The 22,930-nt window shown below is 42.3% G+C and overlaps 1 protein-coding gene across 2 annotated transcripts; it reads right to left on the bottom strand.

Annotated features, from left to right (window-relative positions):
- Positions 1–653: 653 nt before the first annotated feature.
- On the bottom strand, positions 654–20,276 carry LOC306974370 (brevican core protein-like). 2 transcript variants are annotated; one of them, XM_079571573.1, is made up of 14 exons: positions 20,087–20,276; positions 14,378–14,457; positions 12,714–13,079; positions 11,170–11,344; positions 10,806–10,933; positions 10,442–10,735; positions 8,331–9,173; positions 5,656–6,690; positions 2,686–2,793; positions 2,104–2,262; positions 1,943–2,025; positions 1,509–1,653; positions 1,116–1,298; positions 654–1,034 (listed from the first exon to the last, which is right to left on the bottom strand). In XM_079571573.1, exons 1-14 carry the CDS (start codon positions 20,101–20,103, stop codon positions 898–900), a joined length of 3,753 nt encoding a protein of 1,250 aa, XP_079427699.1. In that variant the 5' UTR covers positions 20,104–20,276; the 3' UTR covers positions 654–897. The 2 variants fall into 2 exon arrangements, 1 of the variants encoding a protein (XP_079427699.1); XR_013793627.1 differs by lacking the exons at positions 654–1,034; positions 1,116–1,298; positions 1,509–1,653; ... (1 more) ...; positions 2,104–2,262; positions 2,686–2,793 and adding an exon at positions 4,371–4,858 and having other exon boundaries at positions 4,950–6,690; positions 20,087–20,274.
- Between the last annotated feature and the right edge of the window lie 2,654 nt (positions 20,277–22,930).

The following is a 22,930-nucleotide window of genomic DNA, read 5'->3' as shown; positions in this document are numbered from 1 at the left end:
GGGGTTAAGATCTGGACTCTGCGATGGCTAATCCATGTGTGAAAATTATAACTCAACTGAACCACTCTTTCACAATGTGAGCTCGATGAATCCTGGCACTGTCATCTTGGAATATGCCCATGCCATCAGGGAGGAAGAAGACTAGGCCTGACCAGCTGCAGCAACTCCAGATCATAGTAGTTTATCAAATCCAGGTGGCGACTTTTTCCTTTGTTCAGGTAGTTGGTCATATAAGGCCACATTTTACTCTCCGGATGCTATTTACTATAAGCTGTGTTAATCAGTTGTTATGAGCCAATAAGAACAAACAGAATTCAGGGTAGAAAAGGAAAGTTTATTCTTCTTGGCTCTGTTCTACAAAACTTTATTACAACATAAAGCTGAACAAAACTGAGTCTTGTCGCGAAAATAAACAGAGCATTTTATAGATTGTTGAAATGGTGATTTCTGTTGTGTGCATGATTACACCAGCATCACAGATACAGGTTTTTAGCACCATACGAAGAAAAGTATTCACTGAAAAACAACAAAAAAGTGAGTGAAACACATTTGGGACAATATGATAAGAAACATCCCACGAACACATGAAGAGTAAAATTATCATTAACAATTTGAAAACCAAACAGTCAAACAATCAGGGATACATAGCATCACATAAAACTTTAAGATTGGTCGAGAAAGATTGCTTTGAATACATAAATGTACTGCAAATCTGAGCTTTTAAACTAAGTGGTCATTTACACAACTGAAACCATGCTTTGAAAAATGGAAAAAAAAACTTGATCTGTGAACTTTGTAGAAAATTGGTCTTGTAACCATTTGCTGTAAAAAATGTATGTGCTTATGTGCTTTTTTACATCAGCGACCTCAATACAACTGCATTTTAAAAACACACAGTTAAAACTTGATGTCCCAGTACTGTGGCGTCTCTTTGGGAGTCTCAAATTCATGAAAGTCATACTCGTCCTCGATGGCAGCCAGGTTCCTGTTGTCTGAAGACATCACATCAGCGAGCTGGGTCTGACTTCCATTTTCTGTAATGCAATGCAAAGGTTACTCGATATGCACGGAATAATCCGCTGCGTTTTGGTAGGAAGGGGTTTTTCATGTCTTACCAGAGATGCATTGGATTTGGGGCCTCTCCCACTTGCCCCCAGACAGACACCTGGCGAGGGGGTTCAGTTTTTGCCGGAAACCTTCGCCGCAGTGATAACGGACAGCTGCGTTTGTGGGATACCTCTGCTTCACTTTTCCAAATATGGAAGCATTTCTGACTTTGGGGGGTGGCCCACAAGAAGCTGGGATAGACACGAGAAGTTAATACATGCTGTGAATCAAATAGCACAAAAAACTATTCATCTCTGGAGTGCAGCTGTAACTCTTCAAGCAAGTTTTACAATAATGTCCTGAACCTGAACTGTTATAGCTCATGGGTCTAAAATGCATTGTGTTATACTGCCTTTATGATTAATTGTATTGTTACATCCCTGCTCTCTTCTCATACTCACAGGTGCCCTTCTTGCAGGTGTAGGCCAGGTGGTAGTTGCAGGGCACATCGCTCCAGCGCCCGTTGTCGTGCCACACCATCACCACACAGTCCTCCCCAGACAGGAAGTAACTGTCGGGTTGGCCTTTGTACCAGTTCTCATACAACTGAGGGAAAAAACAAGTCGGTCAGGTAAGGAATGTGTAGATAGGATACTTTATAAGGAGTTATGACATTTGTTTTTTGTTTTGATGCAGTTACAAAATGTGAAGGGTTATGTTAAGAAAGAAAAGGTTGGGTCAGGTTTAGGCTAAACTTGGTGAGTCTTATAACCTGCTTTATAACAATACACTTACATTTACATTGCACGACACAAAGAAATCTCAATGACAGTCTCCAAACCACCTCTGTAGCCTCTAAAATGTGTCTAGTTTGAGTGTTGCTGAAGCTTTTTACCAGAGGGTTGCCATCTGACCAGCGGAAGTCATCCTCAATTGCCTTGTCATTCAAGCCTGTCCACTGGTACTCCTTGTAGAAATCTAAAAAAAACAAAACAACATAAAGTATTTAAACTTATGTGCCTGAATCGTAATAGCAACTGTAGGCCCTGTACTCACTGTTGATAAAACCCTGCTCCTCAGGGCTCATGATGGACACCAAATGCGCGCCCATCATCCTGCAGTGCTGCTCGGCCACCTCCCAGCTCAGACGGCGCCCGAAGTGACGGTAACAGAAACCTTGGAACTTGTCCCAGCCCACTTCACACTGCTCCAGGTCTGAAACACACAGAGGAGAAACGGTTTGCACTCATGAAGCCGGATCAGCATGATATTAATGTTTGTTCACTGCTTCTTTGAGTGTGGTCGTACTATTTTACGGACTTGGTTCAGTCCTTTAGCTCCCATTAGGTTCAAGCACAGGCGATAGGTGGCTTGTGATTGTTCCTAAATCAGTCCTATCTTGATTTGGGAGGCTAATTTCTTGTTTTGCACTGGACTGGTTAGATCATTGTGGACTAGTTTTGGTTTAGTCCTGGTTGAGTCATGGAGTAGTTCTAGTTGATCTATCCCTGGGGCTGTTCAAACCCTGATTAGTCATGGTTTAGCCCTGGTTTAGTTCTTGCTAGTGTCCAAAGTAGTCTTGATTTAGCTTTAGTTTAGTTCTTGGATCTATGTTGATCCAGGTCTTGGTTCACATACCTGTCTGACAGAGATCTCCTCCGTACGTGGGTAAGCAAAGGCATTTGATCTGACCATTCTGTTCAGTGCAGGTGCCTCCATTCTGACACGGGTCGTTCAGGCACCGATCTGTAACGCAAAACGGGTCAACATTTAGCTTTATTAGTATCATCATCGCTAATACGTGCACCTCTTATTTGATTGGCTCCACAAAAGCACATTACAAAAAAGGCCTGACGCATAAACTCACTGGAAAGATCATTCTGTATTGTTGATGACACTGACAGATGGTGCATGAGCCGAACAGTCCGAGAGTAACATAATGCAGCAGGTGTCATGATTCAATGGAGCCAACAGGTGGCAGCAAAACACAATGATGGTGAAGGTAGAGCCCTGCAGAGATGCTGCCGTTCTGGGGTCTTCTTTGGTGATCCCAAGTGATTCCATGTCATTTTCAGACCATGTTTAGTCTCCACCAAAATTACATCCACTATGTTCAATACGAATAACCACTTGTAGAGGTCTTGCTGAAAGATTTTCTGGATGTAGACCCACAGTGACGCAGTTAATTTATTCATGACTAAGTCTACCCCCTATTTTTCCTGAATCCGACTTACCTTGTGCTTTTATTATATTAAAAAAAAGAACACATATTTCAAAAAGAGCTAGACTCACTCTAAATTTATGCTCACGCAAACAAACTTGAAGGTATCCTATGTTTTATTTGTTTCCCTTTTCTCCCTATAAACAACGTTCCTGTGGCGTCTATCATTATACTCTGCACTAACAAGTGTTTTTAAAGGCCCTATTTAGCAGAGTGGCATTTATGAAAGCTAATCACTGCTTTCTACAAGTGTAATGACAATCTTGTGACATTTGTATAGAGTGGCTGTCACTGTAAAAGCATGTATAGTGTGTTTCCTTAGGTTTTTAGTTTGCCGAGAGGACAAGCAAAAGGGATCGGCGCGTGCACGGTCCTCATAGTTAGCAGCAGGAAAGGTTGTGCTCCACGTCATTTGCACAGAAGGAAATGAGATGTCTGTAATTTTAACGAGCTGGTGAATGGCAGCAGGCCCAGATAAAGGTCACTGCTCATTACATTAGTTTTATTGGAGGAGCGCGGGTATTCACTGTTGTAAAAGCAATTACCAAGGCAGATGTGCAAAAGAGCAAGCACCGAGACCTGTTCTCTTATACCTAAACATGTAAGGGAATGCCCGTTTTAAATACAAGCTACATTGTCACTTTGGTGTATACTTTGCCTGTGACTATAGCAGGCCATTGTCCAGGGTGTACCCCATAGTTGCAAGGTGTGCTCCTGTAAATTGCAGCCTGCCATGATTAAGTATTTAGAGGTAAAGGAAGATGTATTTTGGGTGATAAAAAGCTCATCTGATGGGATTTTGTCTCTTCATATTTTACACAGGGGTCTAACCAGGATAGGTAATTGCCCACCAGACATAGGTGAACATTAAGCGAACCGGGGCAAAGGTGTACAAAGCTATAAGCTGATCTTATTTAGGCAGTTGGATCGGGTTGGCCAGCCCGTGTATCAAATATAGTGACCACCATGGGCACCTTAAAAATCCCCAAACTACAGAAACCTGTGCTGCACAACACCACAGTCCATCTCTGGGAAATATCTCTATTTATTAAACTCAACGATAAGCATGTGAGCGCTAAGTTATCAGGAGTTTTGCACAAGATGAGACAAGAACAATTGCTGAGTAGTTGACTTTATCATTGTCACACCTGAAAAGACAATACAAATGTGATATGAAAGATGAATTCTGTATTAAATAACATGTGGCACGTTGAGATCAGTACTAAAACACAGTATTGTGCTTATTTACATTAATAACTTGTGCTTTTGCAACAAACAGTAGAAAATGGGAAATAAAACATGTTTTATGGTTAGTCATGTCATAGTAAGACTGTATATAATGTGGATGTAGTAATCGTCAGAACAAATACGTTTTAGCCACTGGTTAGAAACACTTCTTTATCAAAGGAAATCTGTTGTTTGGCCTGAAGTTGTGCGGTATCTTTGAGTGCCGCATCCTCTTACTATCCAAAGACATGCGGGTATAGCAAAACTAGAGGATGCATTGTGAATAAGAGAGAATATTTTCCAGTCAGTTTGTGACTATGAATGTTGGGCTCTAGTGACCATTGTCCAGGGTGCATTCTGCCTCTCTGTGGCCTCTGAACTCACCTTCATCAAGCCATGGTGAGCCATGAGCCATATAAAAGACTTCATTTCCACTTAATTTCCGCAGTTTGACCCTTTATGGTATATATCAAAGTAAGCAATGATCCTGTGGCTGACTATCAAAAATGATCCAATCTAATATGAACAAAGACCTTCATTTCGGTCCCACCACATGAGCATCGCTGCTCAGGTATTGGTATTGTTTAAGTATCTATTACTTGGTTTCAGATCCTATAGATTAAGCTGATGGTAGATGTAAAGTCAGTGTGGCATTTATTGTGTAAAGTTTGGGAACTTCAGAGGAAATATGTGCTTTTCTATAAATTTCCAATGTTCATTCCCTCTACATCCATCCCTTGTACACAGTCTATAATGTCAGTCGTCAAAAAACATTCATTAATTTGCTATTAGTGCTGGAACCATCAACACAAATGCTTTTACATTCAACTTAAACTCCTTTAGTGAAACTGTGTGCTAAGTTTTGACACAAGTTGTAAGTTTGGTCATTCAACTAAAACAGGAACACACATCCTATAGACTATCACAGTACTTCACAGAAGTCAGATTCAGGTAAAGGAGCAGAGGGGCGTCATGCATAAAGGAGGGCTGTCCCAAAGGTGAGTATCTCAAAGATGAGTGAAGAAGTCAATTGGAGAGGTGAATTGGGGGTATGAAGCAAGGCAGGTTTTGGGGGCAAGACAGACAAAAGATTTAGTAGGTCACTGTGTTGAGGATCAAAAACAAGACGGTTAGGCTGAAGAGATGGACTTCAACTTTACCTGAAATTTTCCCTGTCCCGCCTATAGCTGCCCTCTCTACGGGCAAGACATGCAGGGAGGGAGGCGGGGTCAGGCTAAATTTGTGCTCCCCGCGGCCACTATCCACTGGTGGGATGTGCACTGTCACTGTATGGGGCGTCGCGGTCTCGTGGTTCATTTGTGGGACAGTGGTGGTCCAAGCGGTGCGCCTTGTCCAGTATGGCCTGGCTGTGGTGGTGGTCTTTGGAGAGTAATGGGAAGTAGTGGAGGTCTTCCTGGTATTCTCATGCCTATTCCAAGACTCTTGCAGTCCGGGAGTTGTCTGAGATGCCCAGGAGGTGGACTGGGAGTCAGCAGAAAACGTAGAGGAATTGCCATTGGTTGGAGACACTGAAAGTTCGTCTTCAGTTTCAGGAGTGACCGCAAGACTTTCTTGGTTCACTTCGCTTTCATACTCAAAATTAGAACTAGCTGTAGTCTCATCTTGACTGGTTGTTACCTCATTCTCCTCGTCATAAGTCGAATTGGACATTTCTTGCAGGTGAATATTTTCTTCATCATCAATGACTGCGTTTTCATCTTCGAGTGAGTCTCCTTCCAGTTCATCCTGGTGAGTGGGAGTAACGGTATCTTCTAAAGTTGGCTTAGCTAGGTCTAGAGTTGCAACCACAGTCTCTGGCTCTTGTCCACTCGCCTCTTGGAAAGCATCGGTCACGGCCCCCAAATACTCCCTAAAGTTTGGCTTCATAGAGGAGTAAGAAACCTCCGGAGACTCAGTGGTGGCAAAGCTAACGCTAGAAATTAAAAGTTTGTCAGAATCAGTCGGGATTATCTTGATTTCTTCACTTTGGACCATTGCGGCATCTTCTGTCTGCACGCGTTCGTCGACTTTGAAAAGATCTTTCCCAGGTGAAAGGGTGGCATTTGGGTCAGCTGCGTTATGGCTAGGTGTCACACTGGGAGGGGCGGAGGGAGTGAGCGGAGATGAAAGGTCCGAAGTTGGAGAGTCCGCAAGTATGACGTTGAAAGTGGTTGCATCTGTGCTGAGGCCAGTCTCTGCAAAACAAACAAAAAGTAGAGAGATATCTTTTATAATAAATGTTTATAAATGTCTCCACCAGATTTGGAAACAGTTTAAAGCCACACTAGGTAACATTTCACCGAATAGATTGAATAAAAACGGCATTTACTACATTAAGGGTCTCTCCTCTCCTCAGCCCTGATCCTTAACATTCCTGAGAGCGGGACACAACCAGCTTGTCTCCATAGAGATGCTGCTGCTTTGTCTTAAGTACAGTACATTACACCCTTTGCATGGTTTATTTTGATAAAGCACTACAAAATTACGCACTGTAGCGTTGTCAGTGTCTGGCTGATCTTTAGGAGTCCAGTTGGTTTTGCTAGCGAGTTTTACAGTAGTTTTGTTGAGATTGTGCTATTGAATTCCTCTATTTCATCACGTAAAACAAGTGCTTAACCTGTTACTTGCCACCCCCCGATCAGGGAGTCAGGGGTTAGGGTAAAGTTTAGGGTCGGGGGTTAGGGACGGTACATGTCATGTAAGTTGTGTTTCACTCACACAGGTTTTACATATATTTTTTAGGCTCAGGACTAACACCTGAACACAATTTCGTTGTATAGTTGTACAATGACAAATAAAGCACTAATTCACTAACGTACTAACTTAGAAACTAGAAAGCCTTGGCTTTTAAATTAAAGGGACTAGATGCAAGTTGGTCATTTTTATACTCGCTACTGCCACCTCACATCTTAGGTGTAGCTGCAGGTTCTATATTATTATTATGCATGACGGCACTTCGGACCCAAATTAACACCTTTCTGAGTGACAGTGCAGGATTTTAGAGGCAGTTGTGGTGAAAAGGTCTGGGCTCATTCTACACATTAGGACATGGCTGGAACATGTAGGGGGAGGAAAATACTTAATATTAACATTTTTAAATTCTGTATAGTCCCTTTAAGCAACACACTGAGATTTAATGGAATAGACCACCATTTTTGCATACTGAGATATGTACCTTAGCTTAGACGAGTTGATGCGTACCTGTCTGGTCTTTACGCGTGCTCTAAACTCGTCTAAACTCAGGTAAGATCATAATCTCAGTATGCAAAAATGGTGGCCTATTCCTTTAAGCTGTAAACTCTCCTGCCAATACGCCTTTGGATTTGGATATGCGTAATTGGAGAAAATAACTCTAACCCTAACCCCAACCCTAACTGTAAAATGGCAGATACAGGTTGAAGTGCTTTTAAAGGGACTAGATAGAGTTTAAAAATGTTCAAATTATGTATTTTCCTCCCCTGCATGCTCTAGTAATGTCTTAAAGTGTAGAATGAGCCCAGACCTATTCACCACAACTGCCGCTAAAACCCTGCACTGTCACTCAAAAATATGTAATTCAAGCACAAGCTTAATGTAGAAACTGCAGTTACGCGTAAGACCTGAGGTGGCAGTAGCGAGCATAATGACAACTTCCATCTAGTCCTTTTAAAGGCACGGGGAAGGGGATACAAACAATTACAACAAATACAGTAGAACGTTCTATCGCTGCACAGACAGCGTGGCTTTAAAGAATTGTTATGCATATGAATGTGAAATAAAATGATCATTTATACTAGATTGTGTTCTTCGGCGCAATTGTGAGGGAATAAAAACCATTACAGTTGTGTAGTTTTACCTTGGGACTCATCTCCAGACCCGTCTTGTGAAATCCAAGCTGTAAGGTCCTCAGTGGCAGATGTAACAGCTACAGTTGGTTCAGTCAAAAGTCCTTCTTCTTCTTCTGGGGCCTCGGTCAACACTGGTTCATCGACTTTATCCTCCCCCAGCTGCATTGTGGGTACTGCGGTCACATTGATCTGCTCCGTTGTGCTCTCTTCGATGCCGTCTTCAGCGCTGTCCACTTCAGTGCCATTGGTTTGCACTAACTCCTCAATCTCTGCCAGATCAGTCGACTCCTCTGGGAGTACGGTGTCATTTTTGACATCGGGAAATCCAGTGGCATTTCCAAGTTGATTTAGCTCAAATGTAGAATTAAAACTATGCTGTGTGTCATTGTGCTTTGGGTTGGTGCGATTCAGGCTCGTGTCCAAGTCGTTTTGCTCGGCTGTCGCGTTGTCTGTCTTGTCAATAGTTGAATTAACCATTTCCTCAACATCAATGCTTTCGCCTTCTTCGACCATTGTATTGTTGTCTTCCATCGACTCTTCCTCCACCTCTTCTAGGGGAATTGGCATTTCTGTGACGGCTGTGATGTTATCTAAGTCACTGACGTCTAGTTCAGATGTGGTGTTATGGCTAGACTCTGTTGTGCTTGATACAGCCGGGGTTTTCTCAGTGACCGGGGCTGAAAATAGCGAAAAGGACTCCAGGAAGCTCAGGGCCTCTCTCTCCACTTGCTCAGTGCGGTGCAGCCGGAGCTCTTCGTCTTTTTCTGTCAAAATAACAACGTTCTCCCCGATGTCCTCGGGTTCTGGGGCTGTGTATAGGATGGCAGACGCAGTGGGAGCAATGGCATCACCTGTAAAGGACAAATCTATGTTAAAATGTACATTGACACATGACAGATGAGGACATAGTTACAGTGGGTTTGTTTTTATGTTGTTATTGTAAAGTCTGATATTGAACTTGTTTTCTTCTTCACCATTAAAAATTCAGACTTATATAAGGGCTGTTATAAGTTTCTGCATCTGGTGCAATGAATCACAGACCTAAACATGTATCAATCCCTCTTAGTTTTTTCTATTAACAGCGTTTATGAACCTCTTGACCGAGCAAATTTTCCCTCGTTCGACTGTATCCAAATCTCGGAGCGTCTTGAAAAAAGCGGCTCCAAAAAAAGCGGCAAAAGAGCGACAAAAACAAGTTGTAAATGAGGATGAACAGAACAAAAAAAGAGTGACAAAACCGCAACAGAACAGGCGACAAAATGAGCAATGAAAAAGCAACAAAACGCTTACAAAAAAGCGACAAAATCGTGACAAAATGGAGGCAAAAACAAGACACCAAAAATACAACAAAAAAGTGGTGACAACACGAGGCAAAATGTTAGATCAGTTTTGTAGGTTTTAGCTTTCAGTGAGTCGTGAAACTGGCCCATATGCTGCAAGCTCTAGTCGAGAAGCTTTTAGATTTGGGTAAAGCTGAACTGGAGGGAATGTGCTTGGTTAAGGTGGGGGTTAAGATGAGCCGTTGTAGCAAGAGGAGGCATATATAATTCTCTAATGGCTTCACTACAATTTAACTACTATCAATTACCAGCAATGCTAATCTAGTATTCAGAGCCATGTTGCAACCACACAGAATGAACCTTTTAATTCCCCAATTTGGCTTTACCCAAATCTAAAAGCTTCTCGACAGGAGAGTTTACAGCCACTAACAGGCCGATGTAACGCCTCATTTGAAAGAGCTACAAAACTGATCAAAGATTTTTCCTCTCGTTGCTGCGTTGTCACTTTTTTAATGTTTTTTTGGCACTATTTTGTTGCTTTTTCATGTTTTTTTGTCTTTTTGTTTTGTTGTGTTTTTTTCATGATTTTTTGACACTTCTGATATTTGTTGCTTTTTTTGTGTGTGTTTTTTGTCACGTTTTTTATGATGCTTTTTTGTTGCATTTTCATCCTTGTTTTCATCAGGTTTTTGTCGCTACTTTGATGCTTTTTGATTTGGGTAATGCCGAACTGGAGAAATGTGCTCGGTTCAGGTGGGGGTTAAGAGGTTAAAAGTTGGAAAGAAGAATATTGCCAGAGCATTTTGCGGTGTAACTCATAAACAACAGTAAAAACGCACCTCTGAAACAATACACATCATGTAGACTGGTTGTCTGGGGGAACCCGGTCTGGTTGCTGAAGCGGTAGACGGTTTTGACCCCGGCCTGCGAGCCTCCACAGCGCTCCCTGGGGGTGATGATGGGGTATCGCACGCTGCCGTCGGACAGCCACCCGGGACTGCAGCGGTCCAGCCCCTCGCTCCAGGCCAGATACAGCTGCGCAGTGGAGGCCAGCCCTGCCCCGGACGAACCGCAATACGACTGCGCCTCTGGGAAGGACAGCTGCTGCGGGACGGGCTCAAAGAACACCTCACCTACAGGAAGATTATAGTGTTTTGAACAGAGCGAAGGTGTTCATGGTAACACTGTTTGTGTGGTTTGTACCGTCCATGTGATCGATAAAGCAGTAAACGTCGTATAAGTTATTCGGGTCCATTGTGCCGTAGTTTCTGACCCCCGGCTGTCCATCCATGTCTCCATAGCAACCATCACGAGGCACTTGAATGGGGTATCTGAAATAAATGCGTAATTGTATTTAACATCAAATTGAAAGATGGAGTAATTGTCAATATATACACATTAAACAATCTTTATCTATGAAGGAAATAGGTTTTAGGAAAGGTTTAAAGGTAGAATATTTGACATGAACACTTAATAATGGCACTACAAAGATAAAACTTAATATACAGTGATGTGTCATATTTCTGATCTACTAAGAGAATCCCTACATACAAACAAAGACATATACCTAACAGACTGATCAGAAAGCCAGCCCGCGTCACACTGCTCATATCCGTCATAATACGCAGCAATGAGCTGGTCAGGAGAGGCCACTTCTGCCCCAATCGCCTCACACGCCTTTAGGGCCTGAGGGAAGGAAAACGCGTAACGGCCCAAAGCATCTCTGTAGTGGAACACGACACCTGAGACAAGAAAGGTGAACGTAAGTGTTCATGCAACACATTGTAGTAATACATAGGTGATTAAAGTACGAGGTGACGTATTGTTATTCTCGCTATTTTCTCTTTTTTGTTGCATGGGTGTCATCAGAGCAAAACATCTGACTCCTAGTTTGCCATGGTTTCCAGATTACTTTGGTAAAGATGTTAAAACAGGAGACAAGGAAGGGACAAACGAGGAGGTATCCGGACGAGATTCACAGCCATTGGCGTCGGACTGGGGGGGTAAAGGGTGCTGAGTACCCAGGGCCCAGTGCAGTGCGGGGGCCCTCAAAAGTGCTGCAAAAAGCCTTCTGTATTGGACTTTCTTAATTTCCTCATAATTGATGCTATAAGAATCAAACACAACAGGGCTGAAATACAGAATTTTGCACAAACAATAATGATGGATGAATCTAGGGGCCCTGACACCCCTTTAAAAAGAGAAAACAAACAAACAAACAAACAAACCATGAACTAAGTATCCATGTGTTTGTATATGAAGCAGTTTTTTTAGGTCGACCTATTTTAATGAAGTTATAATAGAAAATAAATGAACTGCACTGTCAAATTGTCCCTGTTTTGTGGTGAAAGAACATAAAACATGAACCGGGGTCCACCAAGATAGTTTGTACCCAGGGCCCAGAATTTGGTGCTACGCCCCTGTTCACAGCTAAGCCACACATGCCTTCTATTATTCTGGCTAATAGAGAATAAAAAAGATTTATTACAGATTGCTAAGCTCTTCCCAGAAGATGGTGAAAGAATGTTGTGGAACGGAGGGAGCTGCGCAGGAGGAAGAGGAAGGAGGAGGAGGTGATCAGTGCAGGACACCACGCTCTGAAACTGGGACAAACTCAGGAGGCGCTTCACCGTTTCAGAGGATCAGAGGAGACTGAAGGCAGCCAGCCATGGTTTCCTCCGGACCCACTGTAGCAGCGGCTCAGGACTAACACCTGGACACTATTTCTTTTTTTGAGTGCTGAGAAATCTAGATAAATTAAGATTGTCTTCTTTGTTATTTCAGATTTACTGCCCCTTTTTTCTATCTGAACGGTCTGTTCCAAGGCAATGTGAGTGAAGTGCTCTGCCTGATGATAAATAAATATGCCCTTGCTGAGGTTTGATCCACAGACTTTGGTTGGAGGGCAAACGCCTCACTACACCATTGTGACTCCTAATAAAAATGCAAAACAACTCACTTTACTTTTGCAAATAAACAAGACAGGCACAATGAATACCACAACTTTGGAGGTCACAGGGAAGCGGGAATAGGTGAGTTTTGTAAAGATGTGAAGTGAGTAGGAGTGATATAAGAAACATGATGATCAAACTGTACTCCTTCAAAGTGTACCTTTAACTTTGAGCTGCACAAGGTCACTGGAGTCCTCGAGCCCCTGCTGCACCTCACAGCGGTAGTGTCCCGAGTCGCTGGAGCGAACGTCCGACAGCCACAGCGTCAGGTCATCGGGAGACGAGGAGTAGTTTAGCAACGCCGCGCGGTCCTTAAACGCCTCATTGACCTTCACCCTTTGACCCCGGGCCACCACGATCTGCTGCTCTATCCCGCCAGACACCACCGTCCACTTCACCCTGGGCTCGATGGTCGAAGGCGACACTGAGGAGAGCGACACGAAACAGGGGAGAGCCACCGAGCCGCCCAGAGAGGAAGTCATCACATCTGAGTGAGGGATCTTCACCTGGAGATGTGTGCTGGAAGCTGCAATAAACAGAGCTGTGACAGTCGGGTGGGCAAAACAGGTTGTTATTGGGGCCCCAAGCTGAAGGGGTCCCAGGAAATATGGGTTTAAAGGGATGTTTCAGGATTTTTGACAAAGGGCCTCATTTTCTAGTTATCCAGAGTGGGATTTTTTTTATTCATGTAGTCCTTATATATGAAGAGTTTAGGGGTGCTAAGCTAGTGCTAGGCTAGCGCATGTCTATGGTAACTAGTAGCCTACATTAAAACAGTCACAAGCACAGTGCACCTGAGGCAAATCACTTATAACACCAGACTACCGATATTAATGTCTGTGTTGACTTAATCATTCTTTAGATATAACCATTTTGCATTTAAAATAACTTATATTTGAGCAGCATCAGCTTCCTGGTTGTAAGCTACGAAGCGGCGCAGTGATCTGCTAGGTTACCGGATCTACAGTAGTTTGTTTACCTGCGGCCGGCATTTCTACACGTGGAATTCACAAAGCTTTCTACAAATCAGATGTGCCAACGTTTGGAGGACTACCTGATAGTTTTGAAGAGGTTTTTATTGCAGGCTACTAGTTACCATAGACATGCACTAGCTTAGCACCACTAAACTCTTCAAATATAAGGACTGCATGAATTAAACTTTTTTTTTTCAAGAAATCAACAACACCTGGATACCTAGGAAATGAGGCCCTATGTCAAAAATCCTGAAATATTCCTTTAGTGTAACGGTAGTCATGAAACGTGAACAATGTTCTCATAACAAAAAGCACAGATCTCCAAGTTAAGAGAACAGCTGAAAAATACTGAGAAAAGATAATGTATGGAGGCCAAGTTTTGCCAGTACATCTTGAAAAGGGGAGAGCTTGTAGTTCAAATTGATGAGTTAAGGCGAGGCATAACGTGACATGACAAATCCCGGAAAGGTCAGTGAGGTTGTTCAAGGTTGTTCCAGGCCTGGACCTGAAATTGACCCGAGTTGGCTGAGGTTGTGCCCTCTGCTAGACGAGCCGTTGTGCCAAACATCATTAATAAGTTAGTTGAGGTATAATATTAATTGAAATATTCATCTGAGATCATATTTCAAAAACAAAGCAACAGATCATTAGAGAAAAGGCAACCCTAGGCTTTTTAAACTGTTTAATAAATGCATTAGTAAAGTAGGCAATGTTAATGGTGACAAATAGTATGTTTAGAATATAAATAGAAACTCTTTTTCCCAATAGCTCACCATGTACTAATGGAAAATACAGCAGAGCGTCTATGTCCAGTTCTTGAAACTACTCTTTAAATAACAGGCAAACTTACCAAATGCAGGAGGGGGGAGGGCTGGAAAGGCCAGGGAGAGACGGCACATGGCGCAGAGCAGGGACAGGACTTGCACATTTCTGTAAAACAGAAGCACTGGACATTACGGACAAGCACATCCAACATGATGCAATAAAAATGTCTATCAAGCAAGGACATAAAAATAAAGCGGGAAATCCTGTTTCTCCTCTGTTTGGTTTCTAATTTCACACACATTTAGTCGCTAATAGTCCTCTATATCTTGGGCTGGGTCAGCACAGAAGCAGGACACACTTCACTGATCAAACTGAATCAATTTTTATTTTATGATTGAAAAGGCAGCTGAAGACATTTGCCGCTCATCCGCGCAGGATCAAGTTCAGCACGGCACAAAATAATTGCCATTCTTTCTGCATTATGAATTATTGACATCAATATTCAGAGCCATGGCCAGTGTAATGTTGCCCTTGACAATAAATATGAGGCTACCACTGTTTCTCGAAAGCCGTGTCTGCACCTAAAAGTGGATCACGGATAGAATACAATCTTATCAAATGTAAGAAATAGGTCTGCATAATGTATAACCAAAATATTATTGCGATGTCAGGTGATGCATTATCGACATTGCAAGAAGCCCCAATATATTACATCAAATCAATAAAGTCTTCGGTCTGACTGAGATTTACACATTTGACACATTGCTGTCTTGAAATAGTAACATCACAGTAATATTGTTGCATATTCATGTTTTTATTGAATGTGGCCATTTTTCCCTCACAGTGCAGTCCCTGAGTGAAAGATTTAAATTATACAATTATAGATCACTTTATTAAGATTACATGACATGATAAAGCATTTGGTTTGACATGAAAAATCATTGAGTCCAACTTTAATAAAGTAACTATTATTTCCTTTAGACTTAAGTCACTAAGAAGCCTTTACAAAACTTTGACTAAGCTTCCTCGACACCGTACTCATTAGAATTTATTCAGTTTTTTTTATTAAAGCCATTTCCCCCTCACATTTAATTTCCACATGTAAAATATTCTTGTCAAATGTTGAATCCTAAACCTTCGAAGGAACGTTTCTGTGCTCCTGTCCTGGTTTTCCTCCTGGTCCGGGAGCAGACCTGACCGCAGTCATTCATCTGCTCAGCTGTAATGACACAGCGTCTGAGAGAAGAGGGATCAGCCAACGGGACGTCACCGATCTGGGCCTGTTATTAACCCACCGGCGACTACAGCAGTGAGGCGACCTCACACAACCTCACACATTAACATACGCACAATACTGTCAAAGCCTGAAAGTCCCCTGGTAAACGGCTCCTGTGTTACTTACTACAAGAAACTACTGTCAAGTCATTTAAGTCTTACAATGATGATTACGTTATAAACACACAAACAAAAAAGTAACCACTGTAAAATCATTAATGGTCCATCTGATTTCTGAACATATTCACATATATATTTTAAAAGAATAATCCAAACCTATATGACTAATAGAAAAACAAGTATAGCCAGTATAGCACCACACACCCACTATGTGAGCCTGTTGATGCTCTAAGTAAGTTGGGGTAAGCAGTGTTGAGCAAGTTACTGAAAAAATGTAATATATTGTATATTAGTGATTACTGCTTTAAAAATGTAATATGTTTGCATTACATATTACTATTTCAAAAATGTAGCTGAGTTACACTACTTTGAGTTACTTTTGAGTTACTTTTGGAAAAATCATAAACTGAAAATAGTGATGAAGCCACTGAGGAAAAGTGCAGTCAGAGATTTCTTTTCCTTCACTTTCCCCCGTTGGCGACGTTATAATAACTACAGATCTTACACACAAATGTCCAACTTGATTTGTTATGCTGCATTCTATTTGCTTTATTTACTTGAAATGTAATGACTAATATATTCCCATATTTTGTTCAAGTAATATGTTATGTTCCTTAGTTACTGAAAAATGTACTTTAGTAACTCGTTTCTTTTGTAATACGTTACCCCCAACACTGGGGGTAAGACAGGACACAAAGCACTTTATAATTTGCTCATTCTTTTAACTCTGTGGTGGCAAGCTTTATAGCCACAGCTGTCCTGGGGTAGACTGACAATTTGTTCCACTGGCTCCTCCGACCACCACCAACCACTTTCACTCCACATTCATACACTTTAGAGGCAAGGTGGGCTGAAGTGTCTTGTCTAAGGACACAATTTGTCCAATACCAAGCCTTGCAAGGGAAGAAAACTATTCAAATTCCCCTCTATTCGCTACTGGTTTCAGTTTTGCAATGATTTCCCTGGCAACTCTTGTTTACTATGGTCTCGGCTGCAACATTACTCATCTCCCTTGTTACCCACAAATAAGAAATTGAGCGCCCGCATTGAACCAACACAACTCCTGATATTGTATCCATGTTGTGTATAATAAACGCCTGGACACCGCTCAGTAACTCGTGTCAAATGGGAGCCTTTGACGACTGAATGAGCGCTGTGTGTCCGCTGGCCAGCTGGGCGATCTCTATTAGTATTCTCCACAAGAAAACAGTTCCACAGAGCCAGCAGCGGCGGCCCGAGTATACAGCTGCACTTTGGGGCTTTCACTCCGAACCCACGGCTTCACAAAAGCGTTCGAGGCTAAATTAAAGGACAAGTCACTGGCACACTTGCATGCCGTTCCTCTATTGGCTTTCTGTCACTCTTTTCAATGATAGGAAAGGAAGTTTTAAACCACTCCGAGTTGCTTTCGGTGCCGCTGGCCTTGCATGAAAATTGCAGGAAATGATCTTAAATATAAGAGTTCGACTAAGATGGAAAAAGTCTGGTTTGTCATTATGTACCTGGTTATTTGTTTCCCCTTTTAAACATTATGGGTTTTGGAAATGGCTTCTTTTCGTTATGGACAAATCATTCTGTAATTATTTTCTTTTTTAGAGGATCAATGGCTCAAGGACAAATTAGCTCAGTGGTAACACAAGCACTTAACTGGAGGTAGGATGGTATAGCTATGTTTTGGCTTGATTCCCATCCAGACATGTGGGAGGACATGCAGCATGGCCCACATGGTTGAGAAGTAAACCTGTGATGAGAGCGTTAGCCTCACAGCTGCAGCAGTATTTTTCATCTTGTGTTGTAATTTTCTTGCACACGGATACTCTTTTCTGTCTTTATTTTCTTTAAACGTGGCTAAGCCTTTTCCACATTACTGTACATGTCCTGAAAGTGCTCAGTGTGCAGTATCAACGGCAGAACAAAGCCTCCCCTTCACACAAACACCAGAGTAAGCAAAAGGGAGCAGCCACAATGCTCATGAATGGAAATGAGTATATGATGCACCTTATATTGCTGAAAGTATAGACCCTCTTCAGGCACATGCCAGAGAGAATGTAGAAAAGAAATCAGCACTAAAAGCTCTCGTGTGTGGCCTATGGAGTGGTCTATCCAGAGGTCGCTTGAGGTCAGCCCCGTGTTCGCTCAGCCCTCGGAAACATCACAGTAGGTTTTGGCACAAAATGCTGACACACCACTTTGACCGGTGCAAGGTTAGCTCTGGAAGAAGTGACGCTAATGAGCCCATGATGAAGTACATGGAAGTGCACACCACATGATTAGTGCGAGTGAGCTGCAGTCTGCGCTGTATAAATCCACAACTGGGAGTTTCTCTATCCTGCAATCCCTTTACGGTTTGTCATCAAAAACGGCAACCTTTTCTCAGAACATACAAATCATTGCATATTTGCTTTACACACAAATAACACAGTGAAGTGTGTTTTGAGTGTATCTAGTGGTTTATTCAATGCAAAAAGGTGTAGGGGTCATCTTTTTGTATTGAGACAGAAAATAGTAAATGGTAAAATAGTAAATGGTCTCAAGTTATATATATAGGGCTTTTCCATCTACATTAGGCATTCAAAGCGCTTTTACAGTAAGGAACCAGCCACCCATTCACTCTCTCATTCACACACTGGAGGCAAGGAGGGTGAAGTGTCTTGCCCAAGGACACAACCACAGTGTGCATCTTCAGGAGGCGGGATTTGAACCCCCAACCTTTTAATCATGAGACGACCCACTCTACCATCTGCGCCACTGTCGCCCATTAACAAAAACAAGTCTAGACTCTTCAACAAGTTAAGTTCTAAGATGATGGGACGTACATCTTTGGCCCTTTGAAGAGGATGATTCTTGAAAGATCGAGCCACTGTGTATTGGAAAAAATGTCCAGTCGAATTCATTCAACTTCTGTGTGTTTACCACCCTGGATGATATCAATCCTCGGTTTGTAATCATAAGAAAAGATAAAACGACTCAGATCTGAGTCTTTTCTCTCTTCGCCTCCCTCTGTCCTTCACATTTCAAAGCTCTTGTCCTCCTACAGGGCAGACAGGCAGATGTGCAGCTGGTTTGGTAAAGCCACAAACCAGATGCTTTGCCACACACCGTCGGAAAAGACATCAGACTGTGGGCGACGTGTCATGGTTTAAACTGCATTTTTTGGGTCTTTGGTAAGAAACAGTCATACAGACAAGGCGTTTGGAAGCCCACACCAGCATGCACTAAGACCAGTGTTTCTCAAACTGCGGTACGACACCACTGGTGCTACAGGGGCTGCTTCAAGTGGTGCTCAGGTCCTCCTTCTTGAAGCGCCCTATCGTCCACTTATAGTCTTTATTGAATTTAGAGACTATTTTATTAGAGTTTTTGTCATATTTCAAGTTAGTCCTGGTTAAGAATCTATTCTTTCGTGTTTTTGTCTTTTTTGTTTTGTTTACCATCAGTTTGGGCAGAATTCAAAGTCCTAATGTGAGTGATTATTCTGTCGATGTAATTATTCTATGTCTATGAGTGGTACAAAGCCAACTTTTTACTTTTCGAGAACCACTGATTCAGACCATTATTTTTAGGAAGGTTTTGTTTCATTGTTAACAATGGGAGGAAGCCAGAGGGAAACATGCAGACACCACTCAAAGAACTAGTTAGTATAGGTCTATGTCCAACAATAAATATACAATCTACAAATCCACTTTTATGCTTCATTTAGCGTCCAATTCAGCACTTTTAGATTATGCGCCCTCTAGGGATTATGAGTCAAACTGCAACGCTGCTCTAATCAGCAGGTCATGTCCTGCCACCCAGGGTTAAATATACAATAGAGGGTCAAGTGGACTCAAGTGAATAAAAGGAGAACTAAGTTTGACTTTGAGATAGAACTTTCTCTAATTCAATACAGCCCACTGACGGCGCACGTATCCCCAAATGGACAAAATATAAGCCATGGGAATCCCCATAGTGAACGATTTATACCTGTCCATTTGGTGTGGAGTCACGTGACAAGAAAAAACGCACAGAAACCAAGGGCAGAAACATGAATTAGGACGATAGGACATTTTAAGGGGACTGGGGCATTTTTTCTTTTTAAATTATTACTATCATTATTATTATAGGGGGGAAAGTTTGCACATTTAGCACATTTGGCTGTTAATTATCGTTGGCGTCTTTTCAAGCCTCTTAAACATTGGCTGGTTTGCATGAGTTGCATGGCGTCTGTACTTTTAATCTCAGCATTTATCATAACTAGATACACACCGGACATCCAACAAAACAAATGTACCTTATAGACGAAGTTGGCCAGTGATTTGGGCAGTTTGGGCAACTACAATAATAAGGCTAACTGCTAATGTACTTAATTGACCTCTTGCATTTTAAAACAATTCTGTGTGGAAATAAGTCCAAGTCCTACCTGTTCGTTCCTCTCATAGTTATAGTTGTCGAGACTTTTGCGCGCTTTCCAAATAATCCCCGTGCGTCTTTTTGCGTGGTTGCCCTCGTCTCCTGCTGCAGTGCGTCTCTGCTGTGGAGGCTGGAGAGATGCTCTGCGCAGGTACCCACTACAGCCCAGCGCACTGCTCAGCGAGGGGAGGAGAGAGAAGACACGAGCGCGAGGGGAGTCAGTGAAGTCGACTGTACAAGTCTGAACTGCCCTTTTTCTTTCCACGAGGATAGCGCATGTCTAAAGTAGGTAATGTCATGGGGCTAAAAAGTAGGTAGTAGCTATAGCTGGATGACCCAGTTTGGACAGTTTGCAGAGTGCACAATACATTTGGAGTTGAGTCAGCTCAGTGGCAGATGCTGATGTAGGAACAGTAAAGGGACTGTGGTTATGCTGCAGAAAGACTTGACTGTTTTTGTTATTTGGATGATGGAAAATTAAGCTGGCACGGTCACATTTACTGCATTTAAGTTTGGGCAAATCCAAGCCTTAGAAATAGAGGTCTATCTTGAGGGCCGTAACATCCCTCACTTCTGATAACACTGGGATGTATTTACAATGGATATGCATCTGAGGGTTTGTCAAGTTCAAGTTTCAAGTTTAATGGTTTTGTATAGCCCAATATCACAACAGAAGTCGCCTCACAGGGCTGCAACAAACATCAAGGCAATAAAACAGAGCAATAAATATGACAATTAAAAGTTCAGGTAAATATAATGGCAAATATAATGTCCAAAGGTAGCGACAAGCGGCGTGGGTGTCCTCCGTCCTTAGACTCTCCAGCACAGCAAGGAAAAACTCAAAAACCCGGCAGGAGAAAAGAGAAACCTTGGGGAAAACCACAGAAGGAGAGATCCATTCCCATGGACGAACAGGCTATAGAGACCCAGGCCGAAGGATCCCTCAGCAGACGGGCCGAGATCACAGACTGTCCAGTCCTCAGATTCCAGAATGCAGGGTTCCTCCGTGTCAAGGTCAAAACTGTCAGGAGGAAAGTTCTCTGACTCTCTCTGCACAGAAAACGTATTCAGGTGTGTTTGTTGGTCTATTGTTTCTGGTTGGGGAGTCAATAACCTTTCAGTTTTCAAGCAATACAAATATTTCTTGTTAGACACTAATTACAATGGTGCAGTGTCTTGAAGCATCCATATCTTGTCATCAGATTGAGTGCCCACATTTGCTCTTCTTTTAATATACAATTATAGGTATGTCATCATGTTTTTCAGAAAGGCAAATGGTTCATACAAATTCCAGGTGCAGGACTTCCTCTTCCTCTCCGGTGAGTGGAACCGTTTGGCGGACGTCGCTCGGAGTTTGAGGAATCTGACATTCACACATCATCACTACAGGACACAGGTGTGTGACACGGAAATGTCAGACCTCACAGGTAAATGTGCAACAGCTGCTCCTGACACTCACATTAAGACGTATACGGTGAATTACTTCAGCAGCATTTAACACACTGCATCAACATTTGACACGGCAAATATTTCTAAAATACTGTGGACTCTGTAAATTCGCAGGATTTCAACAAAAAGATTCAACTTTTAACCTCTTACTCCCCGCCTGAACAAGCTCATTTTCCCCAGTTCTGCTTTACCCAAATCTAAAAGCTTCTCGACTGGAGAACAACAGCGTAATGCCCACTTTTTGAAGCGGTTTTGTCGCGCTCTCATTGTGTATACGTTGCTTTTTTCGTACATTTTTATCACTTTTTTGTTGTATTAGTGTTGCTTTTCTGGCATGTTTTTGTCGCTCTTTCATTGCGTCTTTGACACTTTTTTAATCATGTCTTTGACGCTTTTTATGTGACAAAAAATGGGCCAAAGACATGATTAAAATGTTTTGCTGCGTTTTCAAGTTTCCAGATTCAGGTGGGGGTTCAGAGTTTAATAGCCATGTAATGCTTTGTTGCTTCATCAATTCTAAAAAATACATTTCAGCTCTTGGTAACACTTAATTTTACGCTACCCTTGATACATTGTACCTGCCACATGTAGGACAGTTTAATGTGCTGTGTACCTTTGTGTTACATACACAATGGAATATTATGCATTTGCAGTTTGGAAGTACATAATGTATCAAGACAAAGGAGCCTATACTCTAACCCTAACCTTAAAGGAACAGGCCACCATTTTTCCATACTGAGATATGTTCTTACCTGAACTTATACGAGTTGATACGTACCTGTCTGGTCTTTGTGCCCGTGGAAGAGCTTGGTCGCTTCTAACTTCACCTCGTTTGGAGCTATAGGAACATGCTGGGAGAGGCCAAATGCTAACAACATCTTTGGTTGTTTTGCGTGATTGAGCACACGCACAAAGACCAGACAGGTACCCATCAACCTGTCGAAGCTCAGGTAAGAACAAATCTCAGTATGTAAAAACGGTGGCCTGTACCTTTAAAGGGGGGGGTATTATGCAAAATCTACTTTTTCAAGCTTTACATGTTATTATGTCATTCCTTCATTAAAAACATGCCTGAAGTGTTGCCTTGGCACATTCACGTATTTTTCGAGTAATCTGTGAAAACTCTGATGGCAGCCATTTTAGGGATAGGTTTGCCTGAGTCCTCCTAGGAACGCCCCCACCTCCTGGAGACGCCTCCGAGCTTTCGTCACCAGCCGAGTAACCAACCACTGCTCCTCAGCAGAACCCCCTCCCCACTGATGCCACAGACAGCGTGTGGAGGGGGCGTGTCGGAAAGGGTCAGAGGTTCTTAAAGAGACAGAGGCCTATTTCAAGACATTCACTACACCCATTTTGAGAGAGCAATTTTATACAAGGCAGTTATTCTAATTTACTGCATTTACAG

Source organism: Gobius niger, assembly GCF_951799975.1.
Source record: "Gobius niger genome assembly, chromosome: 14".
In the NCBI taxonomy this organism is placed as follows: domain Eukaryota; kingdom Metazoa; phylum Chordata; class Actinopteri; order Gobiiformes; family Gobiidae; genus Gobius; species Gobius niger.
This window is presented reverse-complemented; position numbering and strand designations above follow the sequence as displayed.